The 15,117-nt window shown below is 41.0% G+C and overlaps 1 protein-coding gene across 6 annotated transcripts in view; it reads left to right on the top strand.

The window, feature by feature from the left end:
• The window catches only part of apbb2b (amyloid beta (A4) precursor protein-binding, family B, member 2b), a 57,792-nt gene that overhangs the window by 37,709 nt on the left and 4,966 nt on the right, over nucleotides 1-15,117 (top strand). For 3 of the 6 annotated variants that reach the window (XM_085356982.1, XM_085356987.1, XM_085356983.1), the window contains 9 exons: nucleotides 833-918; nucleotides 1,220-1,277; nucleotides 3,960-4,106; nucleotides 4,542-4,669; nucleotides 8,239-8,353; nucleotides 11,681-11,768; nucleotides 13,061-13,144; nucleotides 13,242-13,357; nucleotides 14,309-14,488. In XM_085356982.1, the coding sequence (XP_085213108.1) occupies nucleotides 833-918; nucleotides 1,220-1,277; nucleotides 3,960-4,106; nucleotides 4,542-4,669; nucleotides 8,239-8,353; nucleotides 11,681-11,768; nucleotides 13,061-13,144; nucleotides 13,242-13,357; nucleotides 14,309-14,488 (1,002 nt within the window). Of the gene's footprint in view, nucleotides 1-832; nucleotides 919-1,219; nucleotides 1,278-3,959; nucleotides 4,107-4,541; nucleotides 4,670-8,238; nucleotides 8,354-11,680; nucleotides 11,769-13,060; nucleotides 13,145-13,241; nucleotides 13,671-14,308; nucleotides 14,489-15,117 lie in introns of those variants that run through there. The other 3 variants (XM_085356984.1, XM_085356985.1, XM_085356986.1) reach the window with 3 other exon arrangements.

Here is a 15,117-nt window from a genome sequence, read left to right as displayed (position 1 = left end):
GCCTCTGATCATGCCTGATGTGTAAGAACATGTCTGTTTACTCCACTCCAGCGACACATTAGGTTGTTTCTTTCTTTACATACGCCAGTGATATATTTTCATCTTTCTGTTCTGGTGGCACAGATCTGACTGCGTAGTCACACACACCAGTGTGTGTACATACCACATAAACCTTTTTCTTTCTGAATGCAGCATGCCCCATTACACATAACACACCAATGCCATTTATCCATCCAGCAGCAGCATTCGCTCCACACTTGGATGCATGCTGGCATTCACGCTGAAGGGTCAGAATTTACATCTATTTCGTGTCTTGTAGCGCCTCTACCACAGGAGCTTGTGCCCCATGAATTTTATGACGGGTACACATAGGTGTTTCAGTTTATAGCGGTAATATTTTTGGACATTGCCACATATCTCGCTGGAGCAAAATGACCAGCAAGCCTGTGAAAATGATCTTTTTTTTAGGAGGACTGAGGAAGAAATACAACCACACGAGAAGATAGAGTAATTTTTTTTTTTTTTTTTTTTAAAACAGTAGGAATCCATAAGGAACATCCATATTAACATTAAAAGGATAATGCCAGCTCATCTTCTTGTTGTTAAATCTGGATGTCTTCATCAGGATCTTATCTGGCTGCACTTACTCCTGTTGGATCATTCAGTTTTGTTTTGTTTTTTTAATTCAGGAGAGTGTTTCAGTGACAGAAGACACAATCGGTTTATATTCTCATACAGTATTCCAGGTTGCATGTGTAAAAGATGCTCTAGGGTGGAACCCCTGCTGGATACAGAGGCTTATTTTGCTATGATTTTCACATATGTGCATCAGGACCTGCAGGCAGCCACAGTGAACCCGGACCCCAGTCTGAAAGAGTTTGAGGGTGCTACGCTTCGCTACGCGTCACTCAAGCTAAGGTAAAATACAGAAGACACACAAATCCATCCAGCTTCTGTGCATGAATCTCTGAAAGCCTCCAGAGCTGCAGTTATTAAACAGATTGTCCTGTATTTTAATCTCTTCTTTGTTTCTTGGAGATTGTATTTAATTAAAGTGTAACAGGTTCAGCCAAAGCAGCCAGTTAGATCCTCTCTTCAGGAAAAGGGTCCATGTTCTGCTAGTGTATCGCCTGCTTGTAGCTTCTGTAAATTCACACATCAGACAGAAACCTTGCTAACAAAGCAGCTAATAGTTCTCTTATGTTTAAACTATTTTCAGGAGCCGTCCAGCAGCAGAAGAAGAATCCAGCAGTATTAACAGTGACCCCGAGGCAAAGGTAAAACCCTTTTTCTAAACTTTATATACATGAAGGTCAGCATTACGCACTGGCCTTCGAATGTCTTTATAATGTGTGGTCTTAGACACAGGACAGGCTGAATCAGGTGAGGTTGTTATGTAGCTGTTGCCTCTATATTTAAAAAAAAAAAAAAAAAAAATGGTATGAAGTAGGTTAAAAGATCATTTTAGAATTTAAGTGCCAAACACGCTACTTTTTATAAAAGTACTTCAATTTTTTCAGTGTCTAAAGTTCCTTTAAATGGTTAAAGTTACACTCGGCTTTCCAGCACTCATGATCTGCTGCTGTTGTTGAAAGAAGAGAAAGCTTGCCCCCCAGTGGTGGAAGAGGAAAATACAAGTGTGCAGTGGTGGACCCTCTTTAAGCATCCAAACCAGAAATTCAAATGAGACATTTAAGCCTTTAAGGAGTCTCAGGCTCAGTAAAACTTACTACTGTGGAGGGTGGCATTCATTTGCAAAAGGTCACCTTGGGCCATAAGTTAAATTTTAAATTGCAGTGTTACTCACACCCACTGCATTCTGTCATAAGCTGCAGCAAATTCCAGTGAGACTAAAATAAATGAACACAATCCACAACAACCACAAAATGTACGGACAACAAAGCACAAAAACTTGTACACATTCATTACATTTATGCATGTACCTATGCATGTTGGTATTTGCACACTATCTCATATATATACTGTATAAGTTTTTTTTTTTTTGTTTTTTTTTCATTTCCCACCCAGTTTCGTGAGGTATTTATAAGACATATGACAGTTTTTACATATCATCCCTTATTTTGATAGATTGAGAGAAGAAAATTTCATTTAATTTTATGAGCACTTTTCTTGCAGGTGATTGGTTGTTTAATAATTTGCCATGAATTAAACACACTGATACATGCCCAAGATACATTGCCTTATGTACATTTATGGAGTTATTTATCATTGAACTTTTGATATAGTCCCTTCTTAAGGTCATGTGTGAAGTGATGTGTTGTAATGTAATATTGAACCTACAAATATCAATATAAATTGGATATATCAAAAGATTTGCTAAATTAGATTTTACAGTAGTGAAATGAAAATGATACGATACTTTTACAAAGTGTTACATGTGCATAAATACAACAAATGGGTCATTTTAGCTTTGCTAGGCATCTTGGTGACATCATGAAACCGGTCATAGATGAGAACCGTCAGCAGACTAAGATGTAGGAGGATTTCAATTTTGTTTTAGTTCCCAACTTTTTTCCTCATTTGGTCTTTTTTTGTACCCACTGTTGCTTCTGATTCCCCTGATGGTGGTGGTATTATTACTATTATTATTAATAGTAGTAGTAATATTATTATTAATTGTTAAAGTTCTGAAAAAGGTTCGAGATGTGTTTGGCTCATCAGAGTTAAAACTCAGTGGGTTGGTTGGTGTCCCAGCCTTCAGTCCTTAGGCAGCAGTGACACTGTGATGAAGACCAGACACAAACACATGCCTGCAGCTCAGGCTTTTGATATGGCAACACGCTCGCACACTCACATGTTACAGAGAAGCAAATCAGCCATTGCTCTTTTAAGATTGGAGTGATCATTTTTCTGCCTACAAAAGAAGAAGTTAATTACGTATTAGATCTCACTCTAAAGCAGTTTCAGCCTAGCATGAGTGGAAACATGACTGCATTAGAACAAACTTGCCACGAGTCAGTTTAACTGTGACGGTCTCCGTCTCCCTCCCTGACCTATATAGAGTGCAGAGTGCTTTCTGAACGGACTGCAGAAATCAAATGAATACTTTATGAGAGCAGAGGGACTGGTCTCACTCCTCTCTTTGTCTTTAACTTTCTTCTGTTTTCTTCATCTTTTCTGTTGTTTGTTTGTTTGGTTTCATCTTTAAGAGGTTACAAGTTTCCAATCTCATGTGTCGTTTTAAACAAAGTGACGCTACCGTTAAAGGTAACAGGGACATATGACCTTTAAACTTGCTGTCTGTGTACAAAAAAGTTACTTTACTTTTTTGCTATTAAATTAATGCTCTTCACTTAATAGCTTTTAGTCTCAGTTGTTCTTCAGAGTGCTTTTTTCCCTCTTTTCTCTGATTCAAAATCAACTGGTAAGACAGAGTAGCAGCAGATTGCATCAACATGTGGACAGGCAGAAGACTGACCCTGAGACTAACCCTGCATGGCTCACTCTTCCACACAAGCCACAACTGCTAAAGGCAAGCGCAGCGTATTTACCAACAGAGCCTGCTCTTGAGAATGATCCATACACCTGAACCATTCATTGTCCATTACAGCAAGCTTAGAGGAGCTTAGAAAATATATTAAAGTGATGCAAGATGTAGAACAAACTGTGTCCTGTACAAATACAGGACATTCAGCACTAGTGTTGAGAGGAGGTAAGAAAAAAAAGTAACAGCAAACCAGCTGCTGGTAGCTCTAAAACTTTGTAAACCTTATGCCCCATAGTGACAAAACGGCATTAATAAGGAATGACATTGCTGGAAGGAGAATATACCCAACATGTGTGAGCGTCACGGTTCGGAGCTGCCAAGGGATCCGTGATTCCTAAAAGAAATTTCAACTTTTTAGTCCTTCAAATCTTGGATGCTCTTCCACTTCCTTGTTTTCTTTGTATTTGTTGTGTATGATGGTGTGATCATCTGTTGTGTGCATTTCTTTCAGTGTTTCGCCGTGCGCTCTCTGGGTTGGGTGGAGATGGCCGAGGAGGACTTGGCTCCTGGAAAGAGCAGCGTCGCTGTTAACAACTGCATCCGACAGCTGTCCTACTGCAAGAACGACATCCGGGACACCGTTGGCATCTGGGGAGAGGTGATGAAGACTCTCCTGTTTAAAAGCGTAAAAGAAAGAAAGGAGCAGCATCAGTTAGCGTGGATAAATGCCTCCTGAAATATGGGGAAGTAGAGCAGTGCTATCAATTCTCTGCGGTGCGCTTTTATTTAATATGAAGCGACAGAATGGACAGAGAGGGCTCGATCCCTCTTTTAATAACCTTTCATCTCCCAGAACCCTCTTTCTAGGGTTTTATAATTTATTTAGAGACCTTCAAAGCTAGAGAGCTCACAGGGACACACATGTACACACGGATAAATAAATATATGCAAGAGTTGTACTGAAAGCCGCTGGCATTTAAAGGACTGTTGTTTAGTTTTTTTTATATTTTTGCTGTGACTCTCGCTGCAGGAAATAAGGATTGCATATTTTTATGATGAGCTCTGAAGGATTTGTGTGTGTTTGTGTGCCCAGGGGAAGGACATGTACCTCATGCTGGAGAATAATATGTTGAACCTAGTCGACCCCATGGACCGCAGCGTGCTTCATTCTCAGCCAATCGCGAGCATCCGAGTTTGGGGCGTTGGCCGGGACAATGGCAGGTTAGTGGGTTTTTTGTTTGTTTTTATTTTTCCCTTAAATTTGACTTTCTTTTTCTCGTCTCCGTGAATAATTTACAGTGTGTATAAAAGCACGTCTCACACTGTGCTCAAAATCAATTCCCTGGATTGTAAATGTTCAGAGAGATTTCTGTATATTTAGCGGTAATCTGGGTCCTGACTCATTGATGTCAGCATCCTTTTGTTGTTTGGCGTTTCAACGCTTCGGCTTATAAGTCGATGGCGAATTTAAAACACTCGCTCAGTGAAAGGTCATGGGAACAAATGAGGGCAAGCAGACAGGTGGCAGAGTTAACGTGGAGAAGAGGGGGAGTTGGTGATTGATGAAGGGGAGCTAATGTCAGATTAATTCATCACTACAAAGTCGAGGATGACACAGAGAGTGGCCTTTATTCTCTTTCACCACAAATCCCCACCTGACTGTCTGTCCCTCGCTTTCACCGCAGCTTGGCTGGGCTTCACTGACATCATGCTGTCACTGTACCCGGCAGCTTCTTGGTTTGAGCTTCCCGAAGTAAGAATGAGATAAATATTAAAAGAAAAGGAGCCTTTTTCTGGGCATATGAAGGTTAAAATTAAGCCATGGGCAACCAGCAGAGGACGCTGTGCACTGCTGCAGCATGCACACTGCAGAATGTAGGTTATGAGGCACAGCCGGGTGACTGGGGACTGAAACAGTTGGTGCTTACTGTATAATAAGAGCTGGCACACACGTGCGCGCGATGACGAGTGTACTCAGGAGACGGGATGAGGCTAAAAGCTTTTTGGAATATGCAGAACCTCACAATCCTGTTGCCTTGAGGGTGCGTCTCTCTTCTTTCATTCACAACCACGCAGTCGTAATCGCGCAGGTGTCGATGTTATTCCGTATAATGAAGCTGAAAATCCCTCCACCACATGGACCACAAGCAATTTTTCCCCCTCTCCAAATACTTTATTGGGATCTGTCACATATGGCTGGGTAGTCTGAACAGTGGGCTGCAGCAAAGGGAGGAGGAGAAGAGGAGGTGGTCAGAGGGAGGGGGATCTGGCAGGAGAGAGGGAGAGGGGAATGAGGCTGCCAGAGGGGGAGGCATGGTTAGTGCTCACAGGGTGTGGAGCAGACAGGTTGAGGAGAGCGCGCGTGCAGTGCAGTTCGGTATCACCAGAAATTGATGGTGTGAGTCTGTAAATACGCCTGCCGGTCACAGGATTACCTGCCAGGATAGGACGACAGACCCTGTAAGTACATTTAAACACCTCATCCTCACTTTTGGAAGCATCACTCCTGCTCTTATGTTTAAAGTACAAAGAAAAGGAGGAGAAACCACAGATGAGAGGCCTTTTGGAGGGTGTTTTTTTTCTTTTTTCTTTTTTGTGAGATGTGTGTAATTGGAGGTGCTTATCACTACAGTTTGTTTTTTTTAAGGAAAAATACTTGTTTACTCTCACGCTCTTTCAAAAGAGCCCTTCTGACATGTAATGGAGGTGATTACAGGTGAGGCTCGTCTTGTTAAGGGTCTGTTTAGGTGCAGAAGTTTAATTAAGAAGCTTTTATTTCGTGTTAAAATGGATTTTTAAAAAACAGCGAGAAGCTCCAAACAGTGTAATTCGTGTTTGATTAAAAATGCAAGATAAGAATTTTTTCAGTGTGTCAGCAAAAATGAACTCCAGTTTAGATTTTAAATTAACGACTACATGCTGGTGTAAGTTTATGCAAGTTGTTTTTTGTTGTTGTTGTCACGGTCACGGTCTGTGAGCATGTGGATTGTATTGAAACCTGCACAGAGCTGGGATTTTCCCCTCTCTCTGCCTCTCTCTGTGTCACACACCCCTGTGAAGTGGTTGTGTCAGCACTGGAACCGTAGCCCCCAGAGCCCTCTCTTCATGTGCTGCGAAACTCATTATCACCACCGATTACACATCCTCACAGCAACCTTGACATTTTCAGAGGCGTTGGCATGATGATAAGATTATATTAGAAATGAGATATCATTCCCACTCTCTCTCCCGCCCCCTCTCTCTCCAATCCTCCTTTGACTTTTATGTTCTTCTCATCTCGGGGTCTTTTATTCTGCTCTCGTCTTTAGGCTTTTATCTTTATCTTGTACATTGTTACAATTCACTTCCAATTTTCTCTCCTTCCTTTTTCGAGTCACCCACTCTCTTGCTCTAGGTTGTTTTGTTTTTTTTAATTTTTTAATTAATTTTTTTATGTGGCTTAAAAAAAGCTTCTTTCGTTATGTCTTTTAAGGATATGCAAGCCTTCAGCAGGCTAACTGTTCACAACCTGACTTCTCCGTCACCCCGAGTCCCTCTCTTCATCCATTTTCTCTCTTTTCCTTTATATTCCATATATAATTTTAGCTCAGAGTAACTCTGCATTTAAGATCACCTGCAGTGCTGCTGAGATCTGTGTGCATATATACGTGCATTTTACCGTACCGCCACTAAAACTCTGTTAGAGAAGGAGACGGCAGGAGAAGTGAATATGTCACTCAAGGTTAATTTTCTATGTGAAAGTGCATCTCTTTGCAACCTTTTGTCACCCGGCAATAACGCTCACTGGTGCGATGGATTTTTTTTCTCTCCCCCTTTTTTTTCCCTCCCACTAACCTGTCTTCCTTTCCTTCTTTGCTTCCTTGGATACAGAGAGAGGTAAACGCATTCCTTCCTTTTCAGTCTGCAATGCTCCTCCTGTAGAGTACCTCTACATCATTTTATTGTTTAATTTCCTCTCTCAGTCTCATTTTCTTTCATCTTGAAAGTGGCTCTTGATGTACTCTGTACCACTGCGTGCATGCATTCAGACATGGAGGAAATGAAGGTCACATCCCCTGTCCTTGTCTGTCTACAAGTATTTTTTTTTTTTAACTTTGTTTCTCTCACACACACACACACACACACACACACACACACACACACACACACACACACACACACACACGTACGTACGTAAATAGGAATGTCTCGTGGAGAACGTCCCTGAGAATCTGCGTCCAGGAATCCTGTTAGCCCTCAGGCCTTGTTTGACTATTACATCTCATATTGAAACACAGCCTGAAGGGAGTTATTTACATTGGCTTATGTCTTTGTGTGTGTCTGTGTGTGTGTGATGCTCTGGTTTAATTTGCTGCAGCTACATTTCTTTTTAAAGTATCCTGTGTCTTCATCCCTCTCTCCATCCCATCTCTTTCCCTCCTCCTTTTTATTCTCCGTTCCTTCTGTTCAGCTGAGTTAAATTGTTTTCGGCTCCAGTGGGCCCAGGGGAAAGTTCTTTCCTGCTGTTACTCTATTCAACTCCCTCTTGCATCACGCTGCTCTATTGATCTTTGGGGTCCATTGTCGTCTCTGCGTGTGTGTGCATGTGTCCGTCCTATATTCATCCCGCTACAAAAGGTCACTTCATCTCTCATCTGTCTCAAAGACCTGTCAGTCTCAAAAGTAGACACACACATTTTTGTTTTAAAATTTCTCCAAGTAGCACCAAACTCGTCCAGCAAACCTCATCTCCATTTGTGACTGTGTGTTTGTTTTTTTTGTAAAGCAACTCTGTGTTTTCCTCTTCTCAGGGACTTTGCATATGTGGCGAGGGATAAAAACACCAGGATCCTGAAATGTCATGTGTTCCGCTGTGACACACCAGCCAAAGCCATCGCCACCAGCCTGCACGAGATCTGCTCCCGGGTGAGTTGTTCAGGCCGGAGGAGGTTCCAGACACAGGAGGCTAACTTTGGGATTTTGGCAGACGGATGTGATGAAGCTAGCCAAGTAGTTGGACAAATGTTTTCCCTCCCACTCAACATAAAGGCTCACAGAGAAGAAAATGTAGTGTTGATGGATTTTAATTTTTTTTATTATGTTTTTAAAAGCACAAAATTATTCAGCACGCAAGCTCATCTTAAAACCCATAAAGCAAAAAAATTAATCTGTAGTCATGGTGCTGAAGAAATGCTGCAGTGCTTTATCTTATTTAACATCCATCACACAGTCAAAGCACACTCCCAAACACAGTTACCAGCAAGCTTTCTCTGCTGTGTTTGATGAATACAGGTGAATTCAAACAGGGCTGAAAGGGCAGTATTCAGACTGCGTGTTTGTTGTCTGCTTTGAACGTTTAGTTAATGGACTGTCCTCATTAAAAGGCGAACTTTATATTCAGCGTCTGAAAAGACCTTCGAATGATTTCTTCATTTATATGCAGTCGAGATGAAAATATTTTATTTTTCAGAAGGTTTAACTAATGCTCGCCTCTGAAGTGTTTTTAGCTGAAAATGTAGAGGAGCCATTCCTCCCCCTCCATATTCATCACACCCGATCTAACAACATCTAACAACAACATTTTATTTTCCCCCTAGTCGGTCTGTTTTATAGAAAACTGATAAGAAAAGAAGAATTGGTTGCTAATAAAGATTTATTTTGATTGAAGTCTTTAATCCAGGGTTCGTACGGGTGCTTGAAATCCTTGAATACGCTTGAATTGTAATATTGTCCTTTCAAGGTTTGAAAAGTGCTTGAATGTCAGATGTGGTGCTTGAAACTGTAGTAACTCTAAGTTACTGTGACTCAAACATAGAAAAATTGGATCTTTAATTTTCCTCACCTAATTTATTTAAAAGTATTTTATAGCATATAACACCTTTAAAAAAAAAAATTTTCAGTTCACATTTAATTCCAGAAAATCATAAATCAAAAGATGGATCTTACCTTACCTTTCATGGTGAGGTAACTGCTCTTTTAACTGTTTGGTGTCTTTGCTTTGTTTGGTGGTTGCAGAAATGGTTTACATGAGCTTTTAGCTGAGATTGAGAGGTTCCTGTGGACACTACTGATGTCAGCACTTATATTTCTGACCTCTTCTTATAAACGATTAAACGCTTTTGTCCCCATTTTTGGGCATGACATTCTCACAATAAATCAGATGAGATACTGCAAATAATAATTTCTGCATTTGTGCGATTGAATGAATTGCAAATGTGTATGCAATGACACCGTTTTAAAGATTTGGCCTAAATAATTTTGGAGTGATTGAGCCCAAACATGATGACCTAACTAGTGACACAGTGTCCTCTGTGAGTCTCACACACACACGCATGACTTTGCTGGTTTCAGCTGAAACAGTTTCAGTGTTTCAAACCTTGTTCCAGAGTTTTTAGTTCACCATTTAGAAGAAAATAAAAGACAGATCTGAATGTTTGAAAATGTTTTGGAAAAATTCTGTCAAGATTAGATGAAAAATACTCGAAGGATTAATGCAATTGGTTTATTATTTTGTTACACAAGTTTAAAAAAAGTTAAACAAGCAAGTCAATAAAGAAAAAGTTAAACAAGTAAATAAAGAAACAAGCTAAAACGAGGTAAGAACGAAAAGTTAACAAGTAAATCAGGAAACAAGGTAGAGGAGAGAAAACCCCAACAATCCCCTCTGAGCACGCACTAGGTGACAGTGGGGAGGAAAAACTGCCTTTAAACGGGCAGAAACCTCCGGCAGCACCAGGCTCAGGAGGGGGCAGTCAACTGCCGGGACTGGTTGGGGGGGTGAACAGAGGTGGAGCAAGACGAGGCTGCATCAGGTGAGGAAGCAGTAGCGTCCTTCCTCCGGAACAAGCCGAAGCATTTTTTTTCTTCTTTTCCATGCACTTTTCCACGAGCGCTTTTTTTCTCCAGGATGAGGGTTCTCAACTCATCGATTGTTTCGGTGCTTTGCTTCTCAAGTTTGTTGCATCTTTGTTCCACCTGTTCTAATGTTGCTTGTTTTTCTTCAAGCTTGTCTTTGAGATGTTTGGATGCTCCCTCGTGTATCAGCTTGTCCTTGTGCATGTCTGCATTTCTCTGTTGTACTTCTTTGTGCTTGTCTTCTAACTGCGTATTTCTACTCTGGATTTCTTGGAGCTGCAGGTCTTCATGTATTTTGTCTTGTTGCTTTTGTGCCTGCATTTCAGTGTTTTTACGCTTAAAGTTATTGAATTCCAACAACATTCCCTTAATGAGCTCTGAGTTGTTTCTCGCCATTTGATCGATCCTTTTCTGCATCTGTCAGCATCGTTTTTCCTTTTCTCCTTTTCCCCTTCCAGTTCACTTGTTTTGTCTTTCCGTTCAAAAAGGGTGAGCTTCTTGCTTGAAAATGAAATGACCAAAATAAATGCAGTATTTCTCTGCAATTACAATTGTTGTGTATTATTGTGACGTTTGGTGCAGTTTTCTTGTTTTGTGAGGTTGTTTTTTTTTCAAGTGGAGATGAATATCTCTAACAACTTGATGTCTTTTTTGAGTTTCTGCACTATACGCATATAAGGCAACCATTTCCTTATTCAGTATTTTTGTGTGGTGCATTTTTCTGTTTTTACAAAAGGGGAACAAAGGACATTTAAGTCGACCTGAGATTATTTGTTTTAATTTTTACATGGTCTTACTGAGGTGATGCAAAGTGAAACATGCATTATTTTATTTTATTTTTTTATTATTTTTGGTAATGTGCTGGAAAAGCTTAAAAATGGACTTTGAAAGTGCTTAAAAAGTACCTGAAAAATGTGTAAGAACCCTGTTAATCCAGCATAAAAAAAAAAAAAAAAAACGACAACATACGTTTGATGTTTTTAAGTGGGGTTTGTGAAAGCAATGGGTGAAGCAGTTTACTTGCTTCGTGAGCGTCGTGTGTGTTGCTCGGGAGAAAAGGCTATCACTGTGTTGGAGAGAGGAGTGTGACCTGCTTAATTTGTGTGTGTCTGTGTGAGTGCACTTCTGTGATCTTCAGGTGAAATGAGAAGACAGCATGACAGTATCAAGGGTGAAGCATTTCCAGGGTTTCGTGTTTATGCTTTCATCTCCCTCTCTCACCCATCCTCCTGCACTCTCACACGTTCTGTTGTTTTTCGGCTTTGTCTCTTCGCTCTCCTCCCCTGTGTCTCTGTCACGGCATATCACTTTGGCTTTTTTTTCTTTTACATGCCATTTCCTCATACTTCTGTATCTTCTTTTTGCTTCCCTCTCTAACCCTCCCTGCCTCTCCTCCAGATAATGACAGAGAGAAAGAATGCCAAAGCGATGGCAGGAGGCTCCCTCCATGACAGGATGCAGGCAGGACTCGATCTCCCTTTACAAGGTAGGCTTCATACATTACACAAAGCAACTCCTTGTCTGTCTGTGTGTGTAAGAGGGAGTAAATGTGACAACTGTCTTGCGTCAATAGACGCACGGGGAGTTATCATTTCTGTGGCACTGAAGATGCGTCCAAACTGGCCATTTGGGAGACTGAATGTGTCAGAAAATAGCTGGCTTTTTATCGTAATGTCCTTTTTAGTTAATGAGAATTTATAACAAGATGATTTAGGAGAGATTTATTATTGCAGCCTTGAATTTTGACAGGGGTTTAATGCGTTTTCTTTTTCATAAAATTTGCTGCCTCCTTCTCCATCATTCGACCAGTGCTGCTACTGCTCCTCATACTTCACGCCTACCAACTTTCAATCAGTGCACTAGAGAGAAACCTGCACCAAGTGTGATAGTAACGATCAAAAACGCCACAGGTTGCCTAGCAGTTCTTTCCACTTGACAGATTTAGAGGTTTGTGGTCCAGTGCAGTTCATCATCTCACCTTTAGATTTACAAAAAAGGAGGAAGTTTAAAAATTTTTTTTAAATGTCCGACAGATGGTAAAAATAGACTCTGTGCCTCTGTTTTTCAGTCAGTTTAATGAGAGATGTGACGACGAGCATCCGCTTCCTGTCATAACTCACTCTGTTATTTCCTGTCACCTGTCAGTCTTTCTAAGAGAGACGACGTTAGCTGTGCTGAACTAATCACTGTGTGTACACACACACACACTCTCTCTGACTGGTCTGCTCATGTCAGCTTCTCAAATAGAACCGCTGTGGTTACTGACAATAACTTTTACGATGTAAGAAAACATGTGTTTCTAGTCTACTGTGACATATTTCAACAGAAGTCTTGTTTAAAATATTTAACACTACATTTGGAGATTATTTATTTATGATGGCAGCAAACACTCAAAGATACCAGTTCAAATATTAAAGCGCGAGCACTCTTTAATTCCACAGTCGTTCACCGGTAACGATCGAAACATGTACTGTGAGAAAGAGGCGATTCGTGAGTTTCACATTGTTGCTGGTATGTAGCATAACAACATGCTCGCATGAGGCAAGTCCGACCATCATATGGACACATGCCGTACATCTGGATGAAGATTCATATGTAAAATGTATAATTTAGGCAATGTATATTTAAAATTTAAAAAATAGCCTTTTAAAATGATTTTTTATTTTATTTTTTTAATTTTAATACACCCTCTATTGTAAAATTGTGGTGCAGTTCAGTGTACTTTATGTTATGTATTCTTATGAGCACCAATTCAAATGTGTGTTGAATTCTCCTCAGCAGAGTTCCCCACACCAAAGACGGAGCTGGTTCAGAAGTTTCAGGTGCTCTATCTTGGGATGATGCCTGTGGCCAGACCGATAGGTTGGTGTGACACATACACACAGAGTGATGAAATGTTAATGTTGATTCTGAATGTTTATTTAATTCAAATGTTTTGTTTTATCACCTTCTACATCAGGCATGGATATACTGAATGGAGCTATAGACAGTCTGATCGGTTCTTCCAGCAGAGACGACTGGACTCCGGTGGCCCTCAATGTAGCCGACGCTACGGTCACCATCAGCAAAGACGAGGTCAGACAGGTCTGATGTTGTTGAGCTCTTATGATGCAGTCACACCAAACACCAAGCAAAGTTTTGCCTCGTTTTACTCGCGTGAAGTCGGTTGGAAACTCGCGAATATTCCCCCCTAATGTTTGATTTATAGTATCGTGTTTGCGTGCATATTTGATTATGTAGAGCATATGCAAACGGGGTGTGCAACCTACACATACACCATCCTCCACAAACCAACACAGATCAAAATGAGTGACGGTGTGTGTGTATGTGGACTGCTGATTGGTTGCTGGTCGGAACAGGAAAAGGCGTCTTTTGCATTCATGACTTACGTGAGAAACAGAAAAACCCCATAATGGTGGACACTTTTCACACTTGACTTCACTTTGCTTTTCTCCAGGACTGACTGAAGAACCAACAGCAGCATGAAGCTAAGCTGCCACCAAAGTCGAAATATTTTAACTCATGCAAACCTGGATTTGCCTCTGTCGGTGTTGGCCAAGGCTGATATACCGCGCCTCGTTGCATAAGCAGCAGTTTGTAATCACACTGTGTGAAACTTTGCTTTACATTTGGTTTCATTATTATTATTATTTGATCCTATAAAAGAGCCCCGACTGGTCTCCTGACCTCTGGAGACACATATAGAAGAGACTGCTCTCCAGGAAGGGCTCCAATGAGCACAACCTTTTCAGACCTCATCAGAAAGATTACTGTTTATTTCAATGTGTTACTCTAGAAAAATGCTGAAAAAACACACACCTTGCATTCTGGAGCGAGAGAAAATAAGCCGCTGACCCGAGCGATGAATCGCAGCTCACACAGAAACTCCACTCCCGTGTGTGTGAAGAAGTCACGGCGTTCAGCTTGAACAGCCCAGCTGCTGTTTGTAGCTGTTTAAATAAATTACTGATGAGAGTGAGCTCTTTAATACCTAATGCCTAAAGAGTTCAGACTTTCTGTCCGCAGGATGAAGAGGATGTGCTGGTAGAGTGTCGTGTTCGCTTCCTGTCCTTCATGGGCGTTGGGCGTGACGTGCACACGTTTGCCTTCATCATGGACGCTGGCGGCCATCGTTTCGACTGTCACATCTTCTGGTGTGAGCCCAATGCTGGGAGCGTGTCTGAGGCCGTACAGGCAGCTTGTATGGTGAGTCACACAAGCTGAAATTCAGCTCTGTGGTCCGTACATGGATTAAGAGTTAGATGTAAAAGAACTTTAAATGGGTAAAAGAAGAGAAACTTTGAGCCGTTTGCATTTTTTTTCTGTAGCTTAATTAAATCTCTGAACTCTTGATTGCACTTAACAAAGAGCTTGTTAAGTTATTTACCAGCTGATGTTAATGCTGCTGATGCAGAGGTTTTACAGACGGGAAGATCTTTAGAGCCTCCCTCTCTCTGAAGGTGGATGTCCTTGGCGGTAGTGTAGTTGGGGTTTGATTGTTCAGTCTTGACAGATGCTCTAACCAGTACGATTTGCTCAAGTTGCAGTGGGACCCCATGTCAAAGCGTTGCTGGTTTGAAACATGCATTTAGATCAGGATAAAGCAGTTAAATTGCAGTGGATGCCCTTGCAGGTTATCTGCTATAGATTTTCTGTTTAAATGGTAAATGCTTTAGATTGCACACAGCGGTGTTTCCTGCTCTGCTGAAAACTTCTCAAACAGGATGTACTGTATATGGATTTGAAGTAATAACAGTTGTGTTAAAGCCGTAATACCTTCACAGTGTTTCCATTTCATCAGTATAATGTGATCACAAACCCAGAGTCCCATCTGC

The sequence above is a fragment of the Diplotaxodon limnothrissa genome, linkage group LG6 (genome assembly GCF_057381915.1).
Source record: "Diplotaxodon limnothrissa isolate DT_005_m linkage group LG6, D_limnothrissa_male_GT1.1, whole genome shotgun sequence".
NCBI lineage: Eukaryota > Metazoa > Chordata > Actinopteri > Cichliformes > Cichlidae > Diplotaxodon > Diplotaxodon limnothrissa.
Note: the sequence above shows the minus strand (reverse complement) of the source record. Positions and strands in the feature narration are given on the sequence as shown.